The sequence below is a fragment of the Neoarius graeffei genome, chromosome 1, assembly GCF_027579695.1.
Source record: "Neoarius graeffei isolate fNeoGra1 chromosome 1, fNeoGra1.pri, whole genome shotgun sequence".
NCBI classification, from domain to species: Eukaryota; Metazoa; Chordata; class Actinopteri; order Siluriformes; family Ariidae; genus Neoarius; species Neoarius graeffei.
Window position 1 is genome coordinate 24,906,047 of NC_083569.1, and position 17,901 is coordinate 24,923,947.

Here is a 17,901-nt window from a genome sequence, read left to right on the forward strand (position 1 = left end):
CTGTTTGTGGACAAATATACACCTGTCGCTTGTAGCCAACGAAAGGAAAACATGCAGGAGCCCATGTTCTTCACCGCTTCATGGGTCGAATGTACACGGGGCAAACTGATGTCATTCAAACCTGCAAACAACTACAACCCCGATTCCAAAAAAGTTGGGACAAAGTACAAATTGTAAATAAAAATGGAATGCAATGATGTGGAAGTTTCAAAATTCCATATTTTATTCAGAATAGAACATAGATGACATATCAAATGTTTAAACTGAGAAAATGTATCATTTAAAGAGAAAAAATTAGGTGATTTTAAATTTCATGACAACAACACATCTCAAAAAAGTTGGGACAAGGCCATGTTTACCACTGTGAGACATCCCCTTTTCTCTTTACAACAGTCTGTAAACGTCTGGGGACTGAGGAGACAAGTTGCTCAAGTTTAGGGATAGGAATGTTAACCCATTCTTGTCTAATGTAGGATTCTAGTTGCTCAACTGTCTTAAGTCTTTTTTTGTCGTATCTTCCGTTTTATGATGCGCCAAATGTTTTCTATGGGTGAAAGATCTGGACTGCAGGCTGTCCAGTTCAGTACCCGGACCCTTCTTCTACGCAGCCATGATGCTGTATAATTGATGCAGTATGTGGTTTGGCATTGTCATGTTGGAAAATGCAAGGTCTTCCCTGAAAGCGACTTCGGCTGGATGGGAGCATACAGTATGTTGCTCTAGAACCTGGATATACCTTTCAGCATTGATGGTGTCTTTCCAGATGTGTAAGCTGCCCATGCCACACACACTAATGCAACCCCATACCATCAGAGATGCAGGCTTCTGAACTGAGCGCTGATGATAACTTGGGTCGTCCTTCTCCTCTTTAGTCTGAATGACACGGTGTCCCTGATTTCCATAAAGAACTTCAAATTTTGATTCATCTGACCACAGAACAGTTTTCCACTTTGCCACAGTCCATTTTAAATGAGCCTTGGCCCAGAGAAGACATCTGCGCTTCTGGATCATGTTTAGATACGGCTTCTTCTTTGAACTATAGAGTTTTAGCTGGCAACGGCGGATGGCACGGTGAATTGTGTTCACAGATAATGTTCTCTGGAAATATTCCTGAGCCCATTTTGTGATTTCCAATACAGAAGCATGCCTGTATGTGATGCAGTGCCATCTAAGGGCCCGAAGATCACGGGCACCCAGTATGGTTTTCCGGCCTTGACCCTTATGCACAGAGATTCTTCCAGATTATCTGAATCTTTTGATGATATTATGAACTGTAGATGATGATATGTTCAAACTCTTTGCAATTTTACACTGTCGAACTCCTTTCTGATATTGCTCCACTTTTTGTTGGCGCAGAATTAGGGGGATTGGTGATCCTCTTCCCATCTTTACTTCTGAGAGCCGCTGCCACTCCAAGATGCTCTTTTTATACCCAGTCATGTTAATGACCTATTGCCAATTGACCTAATGAGTTGCAATTTGGTCCTCCAGCTGTTCCTTTTTTGTACCTTTAACTTTTCCAGCCTCTTATTGCCCCTGTCCCAACTTTTTTGAGATGTGTTGCTGTCATGAAATTTCAAATGAGCCAATATTTGGCATGAAATTTCAAAATGTCTCACTTTTGACATTTGATATGTTGTCTATGTTCTATTGTGAATACAATATCAGTTTTTGAGATTTGTAAATTATTGAATTCTGTTTTTATTTACAATTTGTACTTTGTCCCAACTTTTTTGGAATCGGGGTTGTACTTACGTTGCTAGTGGAAAGACCAGTCCTCAGTCCCCTCCTTGGCCCGTCCAAACAAGGCATTTGATTTCTTCCCGTGATGTTGTTGCAGCGCTTTTCGATGTTGAACCTTGTCACACTCGACCACCAGCTCATCTCTACGATGCCAAGGCCGTGCCCCTATTCTCGTGTCAATTGTTTAAGTGTGACCCGTGTTCTTCTTGAGGCCCAGGCAAGAGCTAACACACGCGTGGTGTCCGTATTGTATTGGTTACCACGTTCGCTTAACACGAGAGCGGTCCACGATTCGAAACCGGGCGGAAACGGTGCTGGTTTTCTTGAACTTGGCAGCGAACAAATGTCGAGCTGCCATCTCTGCTCCGTCCGTGCCTTTTGGAACAATCCCAAACCGAGATGCTGAAAAAGCTTCGCGTGTTTTCTGCTGTGCAGTGGTTTCCCCTTGCACCTAACAAGCGAATAGACACTCCTGAGAAACCTGGCAGAGCCATGCTTTGCCTTTTGAGCTCTGCTTTCGTTGACGTCCAGTTATCGGCTACGTGCAGACGACCATCGGGACAAAATCTCGTTTGAACGGTTTCCCTGCCTCTCTGGTTTTCCGTCAAGGTCCATGACGGCTGCTTTAAAAACAAAATCGGGCATTATCTACATGTCTGTTGACTGTGGAAGCATGGGCATTGCAATTCGTCACGGGGAGGTGGTGTTCTCAAATACCACTTGGTTGCTCGTTTACGGAGTGAGGTCAGGTCAACAGGGCTGCACACGGCATCAGAACGCTGCAAATTGTCATTGACACTAAATGTCACTTGAACAGCCTTGAAGGACACACCCCTTAGGAGGCATGCTTTGGTTTTAGTTTTGTTGCAGAATAAATAAAAAAAATTGTTAAAAAAGTGCTCCAATTTGCAAAACAGACGAAGCCAGAAATGCCAACGAACTTTTAAGCATTTCGCATATGATGTCACTTCTTTGAACAAACAGTAACTTACCAGGAACGCGTTCGTGTAATGGTGGACTCAAAGAGCCAAACTTTACCAAATAAACAGAACATGTTCCTGGTCTTATATTAAAATACAATTTAGACAGTAAACTATTAAACATGTCTAGTTTTATCAGGTATAATTCCCAGGGGTAATGTAATTTTCAGAAGACTGGCACTTTAACGGAAACAAAGGGTTTGGGACGTGACAGCTTGCTTGACCAAAAGGAGCATATAGTTGAGACAGTCTGTGCGCGTGATTTCAGAAGCCACAAACAAAGGCTTCAGAGGTTCCACTGAGATTTGAACTCAGATCACTGGAATCAAAGTCCAGGGTGCTAACCATTACACCATGGAACCAAGACATAACCGAAGAGTTGTTTTCACTGTCAAACCTTTGAATGATATAATGAAATTCCAGCAGCACATGAACACATGATTGAAGGTTTTACCTGAAATCATCAACCTGGTGGAAAAAAAATTCTTGCAACCCTGACTGCTGGCTACATGGTTAATCATTCATTGTTGTTTGTATTAATTTCTAGTTTTGTAATTTATCAATCAATGTCAACAGGCAATTGACATTGTAACCACATGATAATCCAAGTCAAACGTTACATGTCGTTCCACGAACTAAAACTTTATATTTTTGCATCTAAAAACATAAAATACCTACTGATATTGTAATATGTAGCAGATATTCACAACAAACTGTCCATGGTCACTCCGAAGCATGTCAAAGCTGCCATAATTCCCTGAAGGTTGGCAGGGACAGTTGAAGCAGCCTCTGCTGAGTCATTCATGATGGAGTCTTTCTGGGAATCAAACCCAGGTCGCTAGTGTGCTAATCCAGCAAACCCCCACCAGGCCACCAGGGGGATAACTGAAGTGCAGAGGCGTGAGGCGAAAGTAGAGTATCAAAAACAGTTTATTTACAATTTATACAATCCAAAGAAAAAACAAAAGGATAATCCAAAAGCTCAGATGATATACAAAAACAAAAATATCCAAAGGTTCAATGTCCAAAATCCAACTCAGAAAAGAAGAGGCAAAAACTCAAACGCTCAGAAGATCCAAAGGTCAAAACAAAAATCCACAAAGTCCAAAAGAAAGTAACAAAAAACAAAAATACTAAGACACAGGCAAGATACATGGGCCAGAGGGAACTAGCGCTAACAGCATAGCATTAAGACTCCGTGACTAGGGACTGAACTGAGGGAGTATATATACACAAAATAAATGTGAAACTGGGCCCTGTACTACAAAGCGGGTTTTCTGGCTTACCAGGGTAACTTCGAGAGTAACTTGATCACGTGCAGCGTAACTTCCCGATTTACCCATACTACGAAAGTTGGCTATGTTCAAACCGAGGTATGCTGCCATGGCAATTTACGCTGCATCTCAAACCTGCTCGTCTCAGGTTATGTTCTTGGTTAACCCGAGGTTTCCGATTAACCACACCCTTTTTAAACACCACCTCTCCACTGACATTTCCTCTAGAGACAATGCCAGCGTACCTGGATGACCCGTGCGATATCGGAGCGCAGATTAGAGATGGGATTTATGGCTCTTTGATGGGATCCGCATCTTTGTGATCCGTTCTTTGAAAAGAGCCGTTCAAAAGACTGGCTCATTTGGCTCTTTTTAAATATTTATTCAGTTTTAAGAAGACAGCGTCTAAAGAAGCCAGATCCCTCTGCTTAGACAGTGACATCAATATTTCTGGACATACCTTTTATATAAAGCAACCTAGACTTACATTATTGTAACCCCTAAATGCTCATAAATAACCATTAAAAAACAATGAGGGCTTCAATGAATGTCCATGCAGAACGGCTTTTCTGTAAAAAAAAAAAGAACCCACTCAAGAACATAGTTACCAAGAACGCAAGAATATTTTATAGAAAAACACTTGTTTTACAAAAATATTTAAGTCTGAGATACAAAATAGATACAACTACAATAAATATAACACAAGAAGTAGTTATCACACAAGAACATTTTAATAGAAAAAAACAAACTTTCTATATTAAAAATATTGAAATTGTAACAAAAATAGATACAACTAAACAGTCAGATAAATAGGTAAAGTTATAACAAGAACACAAGATTATTTTAATAGGAAAAAAAACTATTAATGCAAAAAATATATTATTATTATTAGAAAAATAGATACAACTAGACAAACAGATAAATAAATAAAATACACAAAAATAGAACAAACAAAATGACGATAGAATAAATTAAATGAACGTCCGTGCAAAGTAGTTTTCCCACAATATTATCATTAATATCACACAACAACATTATAAACTATATACAAAACAATTTGAACTATTAGGCAAACAGATAAAACTGGAATAAATAAAAGGCAAATGAACGCTTGCTTGCACGCGCGCACACACACACACACACACAATTATGAATGATGTTTTTTATATTTCATTTTCACCTGTTGCCAGGTGCGTTTGGCACTGCTGTTGCCTCTGAAATGTTCACAGGACATACACCAACTTAGTCAAAGGGACTGAACAGTCAGTCATCCTAATTCATGTGACTCTGTGCACATATCAGCTTAAGTAGGCTACTCCATGAATTTACCATACCAAATTTTATTCAGGATTTTTCGGACATTAAACAAGCTATATATGACTGGGGCCACGTCGAAGGACCATTTTCTGTGACTTGTGATTGATCATGAAGCTTTCTCTCATCCTATACTTCTGTTCTGGAACATGTAGAAGGGAGAATGTACTTGCGCATTCACCCGATTGGCAATTCGTTGCCAACATGTTTGCCGCTCCTTATTGGCAGCTGCTGTGTAGATTTTGCTCTTAATGTTGTTTTGAACTCCTCGTAGCTTTGCATTATGACAGCGCATTCTTCCTCCGTGAAGTACGGCGACCGTGCCATTGTGAACAGTGGGGATTTGCGCTGATAACCTCCCCTTTAATGTGAATGCGCATTAACCCTGATTAGGTTAACACAGGTTCAACAAATCAACTTCATAACTGGCGTCGTAGTACCGTTTAACCCCAAACAAGATAACCAGGTTTTGTCAACCCCGGTTTAGCGGGGGAACCCTGGGTTACTTCTGGGTAGGTTGACCTCCGTTCGTAGTACAGGGCCCAGGTGACACTAATGAAGACAAACAGGCAATCAACACAAACACAAAACACAGGAACAGTGGCGGCCTCTAGAGGCCAAAACAAACATGACATGAAAAGGAAATAACAGCGGCCTCTAGAGGCCAAAACAGTCCCAGTCCTAACACACTTGTTTAGTCTAATTCAACTACGTGAGAGTTAGTTGCTCAAAAGAGTTGGTGTTAATCCGGGGAGTTAAATCTAAGCAACTCTGTTAAGTGTTGATTTTAAAATCAACACTTAACAGAGTTGCTGCCAGCATTCCAACATATCTGTGACATGTTTGCCTAAAGAGCGGGACGACTCCAAGCGGGGACAGCGGACGACAGCTTTCTCTTCACTTCCTTCGACTGTACCGAGTGTCTTTGTGTAAGTAAATCAAAGGTATTATGTCTATTTAATAATACTTTCTATGCAGTAGCATTTTATATGTGCTGAAAATAAGTAGCAGGGAGTCCCGGCTGCAGCTAACATTGTGACTAGGTAAGTCCCATGTTAAGGTTAGCATGATTGTTATATTTTATTTTTTGATGGGTACATTAATGTTCCTTTTGCACAAGAGTGTCGATGAATATACGTAGTTTGCTTGACGTAAGTATACACATTTGGATAACGCGGTATATATGTACAACTGCACATTTTTTGTGAGGGGTTTAAGCTAGCTAAAGTGATGTAGCACACGCACCAGGCATCGCGTTGGCGAACATTCTCTGTCGGAAAAATCATTTGGGAAAAAAAAATAGCTATGGTCTAGTCTTGATGAATGACGTTGTTGGCTTTACATGGCAAAATGTCACGGCAGCTGAGTGTCAAGCTATGGAGTAGAGAGCCGGGGCTGGACCGGGGGGTTGAGCTCCTGCTTGCCGAGGGGCAGCTACTGAAAGCCTGGCAAGCTCTGAGAGCCGGGTGGCATGTTGCTGCTGGAGGAATACACACACACTAGGCCACCACACCAGCCACACCAAGTCCTTCTCAATCTAACCTTAGCTGGAGCTAACACCGGAGTCACACACACCCTCAGCTGCTGCCATAATAATAAACGTCTGAAATGCGAAATGAGCTTATTTAACTTAACAAGTTACACAGTGTGTAGCTATCTATGCATATAAACAATAACGTCGCTATCATGTTTATGCCTTTACTCGTGAGTAATGCTAAAAATCAAAACAAATACTCCGACGGTCGAACTCAGGCGATTAAAGCCAGGCAAAAATTCTCCTGTCTCTACACATCCATGGTGAACATACTGTAAATTATGGCACAGTGTGGATGTATTCTCTTCTTTTTTCTTCATAGTTAATCATGTTGGTGAAGGTGAGATTTGGAGAAACGCAGAAGTATGTCAAAGTGGCTGAGACTGAAGATGGCTATGATGACTTCAACACATTTCTTCAGAAAGGTTGGCATCATTTTTCATGCAGTCCAGAATGTTTGTGTTAATTGACTACTTGCTATAATACCTGTTGAATGTATGTGATATTTACATGTCTTATATTGTGGAGTTTTGTTTATGATAGCTAATGGTAATGCCCTGTGAAGAAATCAAAAAGTACTTTTAGAAGTTGACCTAAAATGTTGAAAAACAAGCTTAGCAAATTTCTGGTAATGCTCTTATTGTAATTTTTCATTGCTCTAAATCTAATATTTTTGTCAGTCATTCAAAAGCTAGATCTTCCACTTGAGACTGAGCTGCACTTGACAGATGAATCAGGGACAGAAGTCGATGCAGATGTGTTTGAGGAACTTTTGCAAGCAGGGAACCTTACTGTTAGGGTGACAACTGAAAAGTCAACAGGTGAGGATCAGCCTTGTTAGGGAGGGAGTGGATCATCAATAATGAATATTGTGGAGAACTACTTATTTTTTCATTTTGTGTATACATTTTTTTAAACTGTTTACGGTTGTGCTTCAACATGATCTATCGCATGATTCATCAGATACAACAGTGATTGTTCAGACAAACGGAGGGAAGAGAACCCATGCTGAACGAGAATCGGCAAAAGAGGTATGCAGCTTTTGTAACAAATGATATTAGTTATCAAATATCACACACAAAGATATTGTGCAGTTAAACTGTGGTTTTGTTGTTGGACGTAATGATGATGATGGATAATTGCTAACTTTCTGATTCTTTATCTTTCAGATGGTGAGAGATGCTCTCCAGGCTAAACCGGGTGGACAGATTATTTTGGATGAATATGATAAAATGAAAACATTGACGGATAGCACAAGGAGACAGTTGGGAAACCTTCTTGTGGCCGACATGGTTGAAATTCATGCGTAAAACTTAAATGTCCATATTTGTACTTTACTTAATATAGAAATTATTTTAAAAAGAGCACACTCATTTTACGACATTGCATATTAGTAAAGCAATTTATTACTTCATTTTCCTATGATAGAAATAGATATTAAATGGCTAAAACATTATACAAAAACTAACAATTTGAGAGAGACTAAAACTCACTGAAGCTAACAATAGTAAAAATTTGTATCTTTTAAACTGAAGGAAATGTAGTAGTAATGTCGTGTTTATGTTTCAGGAGGAGCCCACCTGTCTCTGTGTGAAGTATATATGCTTTGGGCATCATCTCTCTATTTCCCAGCCTCAGAGATCCATACTCAGACAATGGATATGTAAGTTTGTAAATGAAAAGCTTGTATGTCAATTTTTGTAGTTGTAATATGTTCTGAACTTACGCTACAATTTATTGTTTTTAATATTACAGGAACACTTCTATGACCCACAGAGTGGATCCGGCTATCAAAACCTCTCTCTCTCTCTGTGTGTGTGTGTGTCCACTTCTAAGGGAGATCATTACCCACTTGACACTGTGGATAACAGTGAAATAATCAAGACTGCATGATTGGGGGGTAACAGTGAAATGAGCGAGCACAGAGAACACATTTACATCATTATTTAGCTTATTATTTGCTCATTCTTTCATGTGAACTTTTGTTCATTTAAGTAAAAACATGCTTGGAATAAAACAAATTGCCAACAACATAAAAGAGTTTCATTAATCAATTAGCACTATATATATGTAATACTTCCAGATGATACTACAGATCATTTTAATCACTTTATATTTAATTAGATTTTGAACACCATGTGACCTGACCGATTGGATTTAGCAACTACTAATGTTTATATCAGGGATGCGACTGCTCAGATGGTGGCATTTTCTTGCTGAAATAGCTCAGTAGGGAGAGCGTTAGACTGAAGCTCTAAAGGTCCCTGGTTCAATCCTGGGTTTTGGCATTGAGGACTGTGGTGTGTGTTCATTTAATCCTTTGACCAAGGGGCTGATTGATTTTTTTTTTTTTGCCAAGACACTGTCAGTAAATGCCAGTAATTTGGTGGTGAAAACAATTTGCCCTTTGTTCCATGGTGTAATGGCTAGCACTGTGGACTTTGACTCCAGTGGTCTGAGTTCAAATCTCTGTAGAGCCTTTGTTTGCAGCTTGTAATATACACATATTGTCTCAACTACAGGGTCCTTTTGGTCAAGCACGCTGTCATGTCCCAAACCCTTTGTTTCCATTAAAGTGCTCGTCTTATGAATTTGCATTACCCCTGGAAATTATACCTTATAAAACTAAGCATGTTTAATAGTTTACTGTCTAAATTGTATCTTAATACAAGACAGGGAACATGTTCTGTTTAGTTGGTAAAGTTTGGCTCTTTGAGTCCGCCATTACACGAACGCATTCCTGGTAAGTTACTGTTCATTCAAAGAAGTGACGTCATATGCGAAACGCTTGAAAGTTCGTGGCATTTCCAGCTTCGTCTGCTTTGCAAAGTGTAGCACATTTTAAACTTTTTTTTTTAATTCTGCAACAAAACTAAAACCAAAGCATGCCTCCTAAGGGGTGTGTCCTTCAAGGCTGTTCAAATGTAGCCAATGAAAAAAGTAGAGTTTTGATCCATTGTAGCCCAAAGTTAGCAGGACACTTGCAGAATGAATGGGTTTGATTTGTACCAACAAAGAGAGGGAACTTCAAGCCGACAGGACAGTTTGGTGTCTGCTCCATACATTTTGAAAAAGGTAAATTTGTGAGGTAGAGTCACATTGAAGGATTTGAGTGATGTCTGGTACGCGGAGCAGTTCCTACGATTTGAAAACAAAAGTCAGAAGCGCCATCCCAAAGATCTCACCGCACGGTAAGTGCTAAGCTTGCGTTTAGCCTGTTACTTGAATTTATAAGTTGTCCATTGGCTCACTGGGGCACGTGCCCCAATATAAAATTTCCTGATCACATTTCAGAAACAGTAATGTATTTGGCACTGCGGAATCAGTTACTGCAATTACTGTTATTTATTTTTTTATTAGAACCCCAATGCTGTAGTTGAAGGAGAGGGTGTAAAGGCTGTTTGTGTTTGTGCCTGATGCAGTATTTGAAGAAGGAGGAGCTGCTGCTTGTACACCAGTAGACACAGATGCTCCAGCTGTTTTGGCTATAGCACACTCAGATGAAATACCAAAAGGAGAAGAGAGAGGTTGTTGAGAGAGTTTATTGTGTTTCCAGGCAGTATTTGATGGAAGATGGATATGATGTGTTAATAGTAGCTGAAGGTACAGTATTAATTGAAGAGCGTACATTTTGCTCATGTTGTGAGAGAATCTCTTTCAGAGCCTATAAATACAGAAAAACCCCAATGAGTTAGTTGAGAGAGATAACAGGATGGTGTGCCCATTCATTTTATATAGAAATCATGTTTTAGATACAATATAACGTCGCATCTATTTCAGTGGACAAAAAGGCAAAGACAAGATTCAAAAATACACAGGGAAGTTTCTCACAAAGTGATCAATTATAAATTAATCTTGCAATGGCCTTTTCCTTCACACCAATTCCATGATTATTGTAGGGACTTTACCTTAAAATTTCAAACAGGCTCAATTCACCTTAAAATCAGCTCTCTGTAAAGGGACACCGCAAGAAGGTCATAGGGTTTGGAATTTTGGGAAAACAATATTTTATGGTTGCAGAGATACGATGAGTTTAGTAAAAAGTAAATAACAGTAATTGCCCCCCCTTCACATTGTAGCACAAAACAGAAAGGGTCTACAGGGTCAAGTCAAGTCAAGTTTATTTGTATAGGGCTTTTAACAATAAACATTGTCGCAAAGCAGCTTTACAGAATTAGAACAACTTAAAACATGAGCTAATTTTATCCCTAATCTATCCCCAATGAGCAAGCCTGTGGCAACGGTGGCAAGGAAAAACTCCCTCAGACGACATGAGGAAGAAACCTCGAGAGGAACCAGACTCAAAAGGGAACCCATCCTCATTTGGGCAACAACAGACAGCCTGACTATAATATTAACAGTTTTAACATGAGGACAGTTTCGTTGATGTTATAACTCTTCATTGATGGAAAATTGAGTGCAAAACTGTTCATGATAACTGCAGTCCTAAAGTTAGCAAGACAACTGTAGTCCTCAGCCATAAAAGCATTCCTGTAAGAGTCAAGAGCATCCTCCAGATATAACCCTCAAATATCCTCATGGGGCCGTCCTTCACAGGAGCGATGTGATAAAACTCCAACCAGACACAGGGCACCATGATGGATCAAGCAGGTCCGAGGGGCAGAAGAGGCCAGCATCTCAATCCCAGGACCAATATGTAACTCAGAGGGATAGATTGGGGGGGAAGAGAGAGAGAAAGAAAACACATGTTGTTAGGTATACCCTAAAAATGACAAGTATTAAATCTGTGTGGTAGGCTCGCAGAGACAAGAGTCTTGACATCAGGCATAACACACAACAATGGCATGTTAATATGGTAAAAAATATATCATGACCTGCTCTGGCTGGATGCTTGATTGGGTGATGGGAGCACATTCCTCAGCAATGATGAGATGCAGATGGGACCCTTAGGGCTGGCCAAGACAATTCAGTTACATTTCACCGGGTCTGGGACATGCGACAGAAGTCTGACGGCCGATTCCCTGCAGGCTACCATAGCCAGTCGAGGTCTCCACCCTCTCCACCAAAAGATTTCCTGTTGACTCCATGTAACTCAGAGGGACAGATTTGGGGTGGGGGAGGGGGGAGGGAAAGAAAACCCAGGTTGTTAGGTATGCCCAATGTCACCTGAATAAGTAGGAGCAGTATACATATTGCACCGAGTACAAGCAGGGACTCCGGCAACTAACTAAGACAGCATAACTAAAAGGAGAGAGCCAGAAGGTAACACAGGCATGAGGGAGCCCCGGGACATAAAGCAGCCAGCCACTACACCGTCAACAAACTCGAGTGAGCAAGCGAGTGGGGACTGACAGCATCCATACATCCCAGTTTACCAAAACACTCTATGTCTGAGGACCCTCCAGATCTACTCCTTTACCTCATAAACACCATTAACAAAAGGCTTGACTAAACAGATATGTTTTCAGCCTAGACTTAAATGCTGAGACTGTGTCTGATTTCCGAACATTACTTGGAAGGCTGTTCCATAACTGTGGGGCTTTGTAAGAAAAGGCTCTGCCCCCTGATGTAGCCTTCACTATACGAGGTACCAGCAGATAGCCTGCACCTTTTGATCTAAGTAGGCGTGGCGGGTCATAGAGGAGCAGAAGTTCACTCAGGTACTGTGGTGCGAGACCATTTAGTGCTTTAAAGGTCAATAGTAGTATTTTATAATCAATATGAAATTTGATTGGGAGCCAATGCAGTGTGGATAAGACAGGCGTGATGTGGTCATATTTTCTAGTTCTAGTAAGGACTCTTGCTGCTGCATTTTGAACTAACTGGAGCTTATTTATGCACTTATTGGAACATCCAGACAGTAAGGCATTACAATAATCCAACCTGGAGGTAACGAAAGCATGGACTAGTTTTTCTGCATCATGCAATGACATTAAATTTCTTATCTTTGCAATATTTCTGAGATGAAAGAAAGCTATCCGGGTGATGTTATCAATGTGAGTTTCGAATGAAAGACTGGGGTCAATAATCACTCCGAGATCTTTTACTGCTGCATGTGAAGAAACAGAAAGGCCATCCAGAGTCACTGTGTAATCAGAAAACTTACTTCTAGCTGTATGTGGTCCTAGCACAAGTACTTCAGTCTTGTCAGAGTTAAGCAGAAGGAAATTAATAAGCATCCAGTGTCTAATGTCCTTAACACATTCCTCAATTCTATTAAGCTGGTGTCTCTCATCAGGTTTTGCAGAGACATACAACTGTGTGTCATCAGCATAACAGTGGAAACTAATACAATGTTTACGAATAATATCGCCCAGAGGTAACATATATAGAGAAAAAAGCAGTGGACCCAAGACAGAACCTTGTGGAACACCAAACTTTACCTCGGTACGTCTAGAAATATCACCATTTTTATCAACATACTGATAACAATCAGTTAGATAAGACCTGAGCCAGGAGAGGGCCAGTCCCTTAACTCCCACAACATTTTCTAGTCTATCCAGAAGAATGGAATGATCAATGGTATCAAATGCAGCACTAAGGTCAAGCAACACAAGTAGCGAGACACAGCCCTGATCAGATGCCAACAGTAGGTCGTTTACTACTTTAACCAGTGCTGTCTCTGTGTTATGATGAGGTCTAAATCCTGACTGATACATTTCATGGATGTTATTTCTATGTAAATATGAGCATAACTGCTGTGCCACAGCTTTTTCAAGGATCTTGGAGATAAAGGGGAGGTTTGATATTGGCCGATAATTGGACAGCTGACAGGGATCAAGGTCAGGTTTTTTAATCAGGGGTTTGATAACTGCTAGTTTAAAGGATTTGGGTACATAGCCAACCATAAGAGAAGAATTTATTATTTTTAGAAGCGGTTCAATTACTCCAGGCATTATCTGTTTGAATAGATGTGTAGGTAAGGGATCTAGTACGCAAGTTGAGGCTTTTGATGTAGAGATTAATGAAAGTAATTCAGTTTCTTTTAGGGGAGTAAAACATTCTAACTGATGATCCGATACAGTTATATAGTTAACTACAAGGTCACTTTCATTGTCTGACCTTAAATTCTCATCTCATCTCATTATCTCTAGCCGCTTTATCCTGTTCTACAGGGTCGCAGGCAAGCTGGAGCCTATCCCAGCTGACTACGGGCGAAAGGCGGGGTACACCCTGGACAAGTCGCCAGGTCATCACAGGGCCGACACATAGACACAGACAACCATTCACACCTACGGTCAATTTAGAGTCACCAGTTAACCTAACCTGCATGTCTTTGGACTGTGGGGGAAACCGGAGCACCTGGAGGAAACCCACGCGGACACGGGGAGAACATGCAAACTCCACACAGAAAGGCCCTCGCCGGCCCCGGGGCTCGAACCCAGGACCTTCTTGCTGTGAGGCGACAGCACTAACCACTACACCACCGTGCCGCCCCTGACCTTAAATTAGTAGTTTGAATTTTTTTGTCGGATATTCTCAATTTTGTCATTAAAAAAATTCATGAAGTCATTGCTACTACATACTGCAGGTGTGCATGTGTCGATAGTGGACTTATTCCTGGTTAATTTTGCTACAGTATTAAATAGGAATCTAGGATTATTTTTGTTATCTTCTATTAGGGAGGAGAGATATGTTGATCTTGCAGCACTAAGAGCTTTTCTATACTTCAGGAAGCTCTCCTTCCAAGCTAATTTGAACACTACCAATTTTGTTTGACGCCATTTACGTTCCAATTTTCGAGTGGTCTGTTTTAATGTGCGAGTGTCATCATTATACCAGGGTGCTAATTTTTTGTCTCTGACCATTTTCCTTTTTAGAGGAGCTACATTATCTAAAGTATGGCGGAATGTTGACTCTAAGCATTCAGTTGCCTGATCAAGTTCTGCAGGGGCTGACAGTGACCCAATCAAAGTTGACAGCTCTGGGAGATCATTTATAAAGCTCTGTGCAGTAGTTGACGTGAAAGTACGTTTAATACAGTAGCGTGGTGAGGTGCATATATTATTACTCAGACATAGTTTGAATGAGATGAGATAATGATCTGAGATAACTTCAGACTGTGGAAGTATGACTATATTTTCTACGTTTAATCTGAATGTTAGTATTAGATCAAGGGTGTGACCACCATTATGGGTCGGTCCTATGACATTCTGCTTAATCCCGACTGAATCTAAGATGGACACAAACACTGTTTTTAAAGGGTCTTCTGGGTTATCGAAGTGAATATTAAAATCTCCGACAACTAAAACTTTGCCTAAGGAAATAACCAGATCTGAGATAAAATCTGCAAATTCAGAAAGAAACTCAGAATATGGCCCCAGGGGCCTGTAAATAATAAGCAATGGAATTAACTGGGTAGACTTATTTTTCGAGGCTGCATACATTATATGAGTATGAAGAACTTCAAATGTATTAAATTTATAACCAGGTTTTTGTGTTACACCTAGATAATCGTTATAAATAACCGCGACGCCTCCTCCTCTGCCAGTTAGACGAGGCTGGTGTATATAACTGTATCCAGGAGGACTTGCTTCATTTAATACTATATATTCTCGTCTCGTCTCGTCTTCTTCCGCTTTATCCGGGACCGGGTTGCGGATCAATAGTACTATATATTCATTTGGCTTAATCCATGTTTCAGTTAAACAAAGTACATTAAACTCCTGATCAGTAATGAGTTCATTAACCATTAGCGCTTTAGATGTAAGAGATCTAATATTTAATAGCCCGACCTTTAGATCAAAGGTGCTGGCAGCAGCTGTACAGTCAGTATGATCTAATTTTATATTGATTAGGTTACTGGAACAAACTCTCTGAAAATTTCTACCTTTTTGTTGAGCTCGGGGAACAGACACAGTCTCGATGTAGTGGACCCTGAGTGACGACTCTGTGCAGCTAGCAGACAGTCGGTTTAGCCTGTTCGTCTGCTCCCTGGCCTTGGCTCTGGATTGTCAGAAATTAACTAGGCCTGTTCTGAGACTATGACCTATGCTGTAGGAAATGAGAGCAGCACCTTCCCGAGTGGGATGGATACCGTCCCGCCCTAACAGGCCAGCAGTGCCCTCAAAATTAGCCCAATTATCTATAAAGCCCACACTGTTTTCAGAGCACCACCTGGACAGCCAGCAGTTCCGCGACCATAACCTGCTGTAAGCTACATCGCCACGCCGCATTGGGATGGGGCCAGAGCATACTACAGCATCGGACATCGCCTTCGCTAATTAAAACACCTCTACAAAGTTAGTCTTAGTAACCTCGGACTGACGAAGGCGTATATCATTAGCTCCTGCATGGATAACTATCTTTGAGAACCTGTGCTTGCCTAGGACCCTAAGATTACCTGCTATGTCCGGCACCCTGGCTCCCGGTATACACCTGACTAAAGCTGCTGGTGCCCCTAAAGGCTGAGCTAATTTCACGTGCCGTATGATAGAGTCCCCTATAACCAGAGCTCTTTCAGGTTTCTCAGTGGGTGCATCACTAAGGAGAGCAAACCTGTTCGGCACATGACGCGGAGAGGAGTGGTGCTCCCGTGGGCGAGCCTCAGCGGTAGCTTTGGCTCTACGCTTATGCCGCCGAGTCGTCACCCATTCGCCCCACTGTAAGGGCTCTAATGCCGGAGTTGGGGGATTACTAACTCCACCTAGGGCATCCAGACTTTCCCCTACAGAAACTACACTGTTCTCACGCTCACTAACCTGGTCTAAAGCCTGGACACGCGCTTCTAGCACTGTAATCTTCTCCGTCAGAGAGCTAACTAATCTGCACTTATCACAAATAAAGCTAATAAAGCTATCGCTAGTGACGGAGGAAGAATGACTAAACATCCTGCACTCAGCACACTGAACAAGCTGAAGGTGTGCCATGATGAAAAGATTCACGTACCTTAAACGAAGATCTGTTGATATTAAAGCAGATCCGATGTGGATGGCCTCCGCTTCCTAAGGGTCCTAATTGGTTCTGTTAGAACCAGAAAAGGTTGGTAGTTTTATGTGCAACTTAGTTTTGGAGGTGAATCCGAACAAATTCCTGCCTGTTGTGCGCCACCTGCTCCTGCAGCTCCAGCACTGTAAAGTGAGAGTAAGTGTCTATTTACTCCCATTATTGAGCCTTCTGCCGAGCAAGTAAGCTTACAAAGATGACAATTACAAAGAGACACTGCTGGATCATAACTGTGAAAGTCGAACACCAAATCAGGAAAAAAATAGCAAACTATGATTTGTACCATGTATTAACTTCCTGGGTTCCAGAAAACAGCTGGCGCAGTTGTTGCTCTTCTTCTTCACGAGTGACTTGGCTTGTGTATTTGTCCGCCTCTTTCTCCATGGCTATAGGTTCTAAATCATTCTCAAACAACAAACCAAAGACTGAGGACGGATTTGAAGAGCTTTCGTGTCTTTTTCAAAAGACTCGGTATCAAGAACGCACGCCACTGCAGAGAATAGTATAGAGTCCATGTGAAAACAAAAGAAGGTTCTGGCGCAAATGACGTCACGCATGCAGCGCCGCTGACCTGTAAATCTCTGCGATCTAATAATGGCGGACAAGCTTTTAGTGATTTTTCGACATGAAAACCTTCTTTTATTTGATTTATCCACCAACTTTACAGTGTATTTGAGCACATCACACACACAAAACCAGGGATTTTTTTTATATAACTTTCATTAAACTCATGCTTTTAGAATGATGCAGCCAAGTGAAATGCATGTCCCCAGCAGTTCAGATCAACCATTTAAGGTAAAACCTGGGCCCGTCCAGGATTTGAACCAGGGACCTCTCACACCCGAAGCAAGAATCATACCCCTAGACCAACGAGCCAAACAACCCACAAAAAGTTGTGTCTATGCTGCTGAAACTGCATTATATCCTTCAAAGGTTAATCTTCAAAAAAGATTTTTGAGTCTGAATTCTGTTCCAAAAATCACTAAAAGCTTGTCCGCCATTATTAGATCGCAGTGATTTACAGGTCGGTGGCGCTGCACGTGTGATGTCATTTGCGCCAGTGCCTTCTTTTGTTTCCACACGGACTCTATCCTATTCTCTGCAGTGGCGTGCGTTCTTGATACCGATTCTTTTGAGAAAGACATGAAAG

At 41.1% G+C, this 17,901-nt stretch overlaps 1 protein-coding gene and 2 non-coding genes across 3 annotated transcripts in view; 1 reads left to right on the forward strand and 2 right to left on the reverse strand.

Annotated features, from left to right (window-relative positions):
• Positions 1–3,013: 3,013 nt before the first annotated feature.
• On the reverse strand, positions 3,014–3,085 carry trnaq-uug (transfer RNA glutamine (anticodon UUG)). The gene has a single exon. It is a non-coding gene; the product is annotated as a tRNA-Gln (tRNA).
• A 3,595-nt stretch (positions 3,086–6,680) lies between these two features.
• Positions 6,681–17,901, reverse strand: part of LOC132884340 (carbamoyl-phosphate synthase [ammonia], mitochondrial-like) — a 42,881-nt gene continuing 31,660 nt past the window's right edge. Inside the window, exon 4 of the mRNA XM_060918183.1 lies at positions 6,681–6,791. Within this exon, the coding sequence (XP_060774166.1) occupies positions 6,681–6,791 (111 nt within the window). The remainder of the gene's footprint in view (positions 6,792–17,901) is intronic.
• Positions 9,061–9,133, forward strand: trnaf-gaa (transfer RNA phenylalanine (anticodon GAA)). The gene has a single exon. It is a non-coding gene; the product is annotated as a tRNA-Phe (tRNA).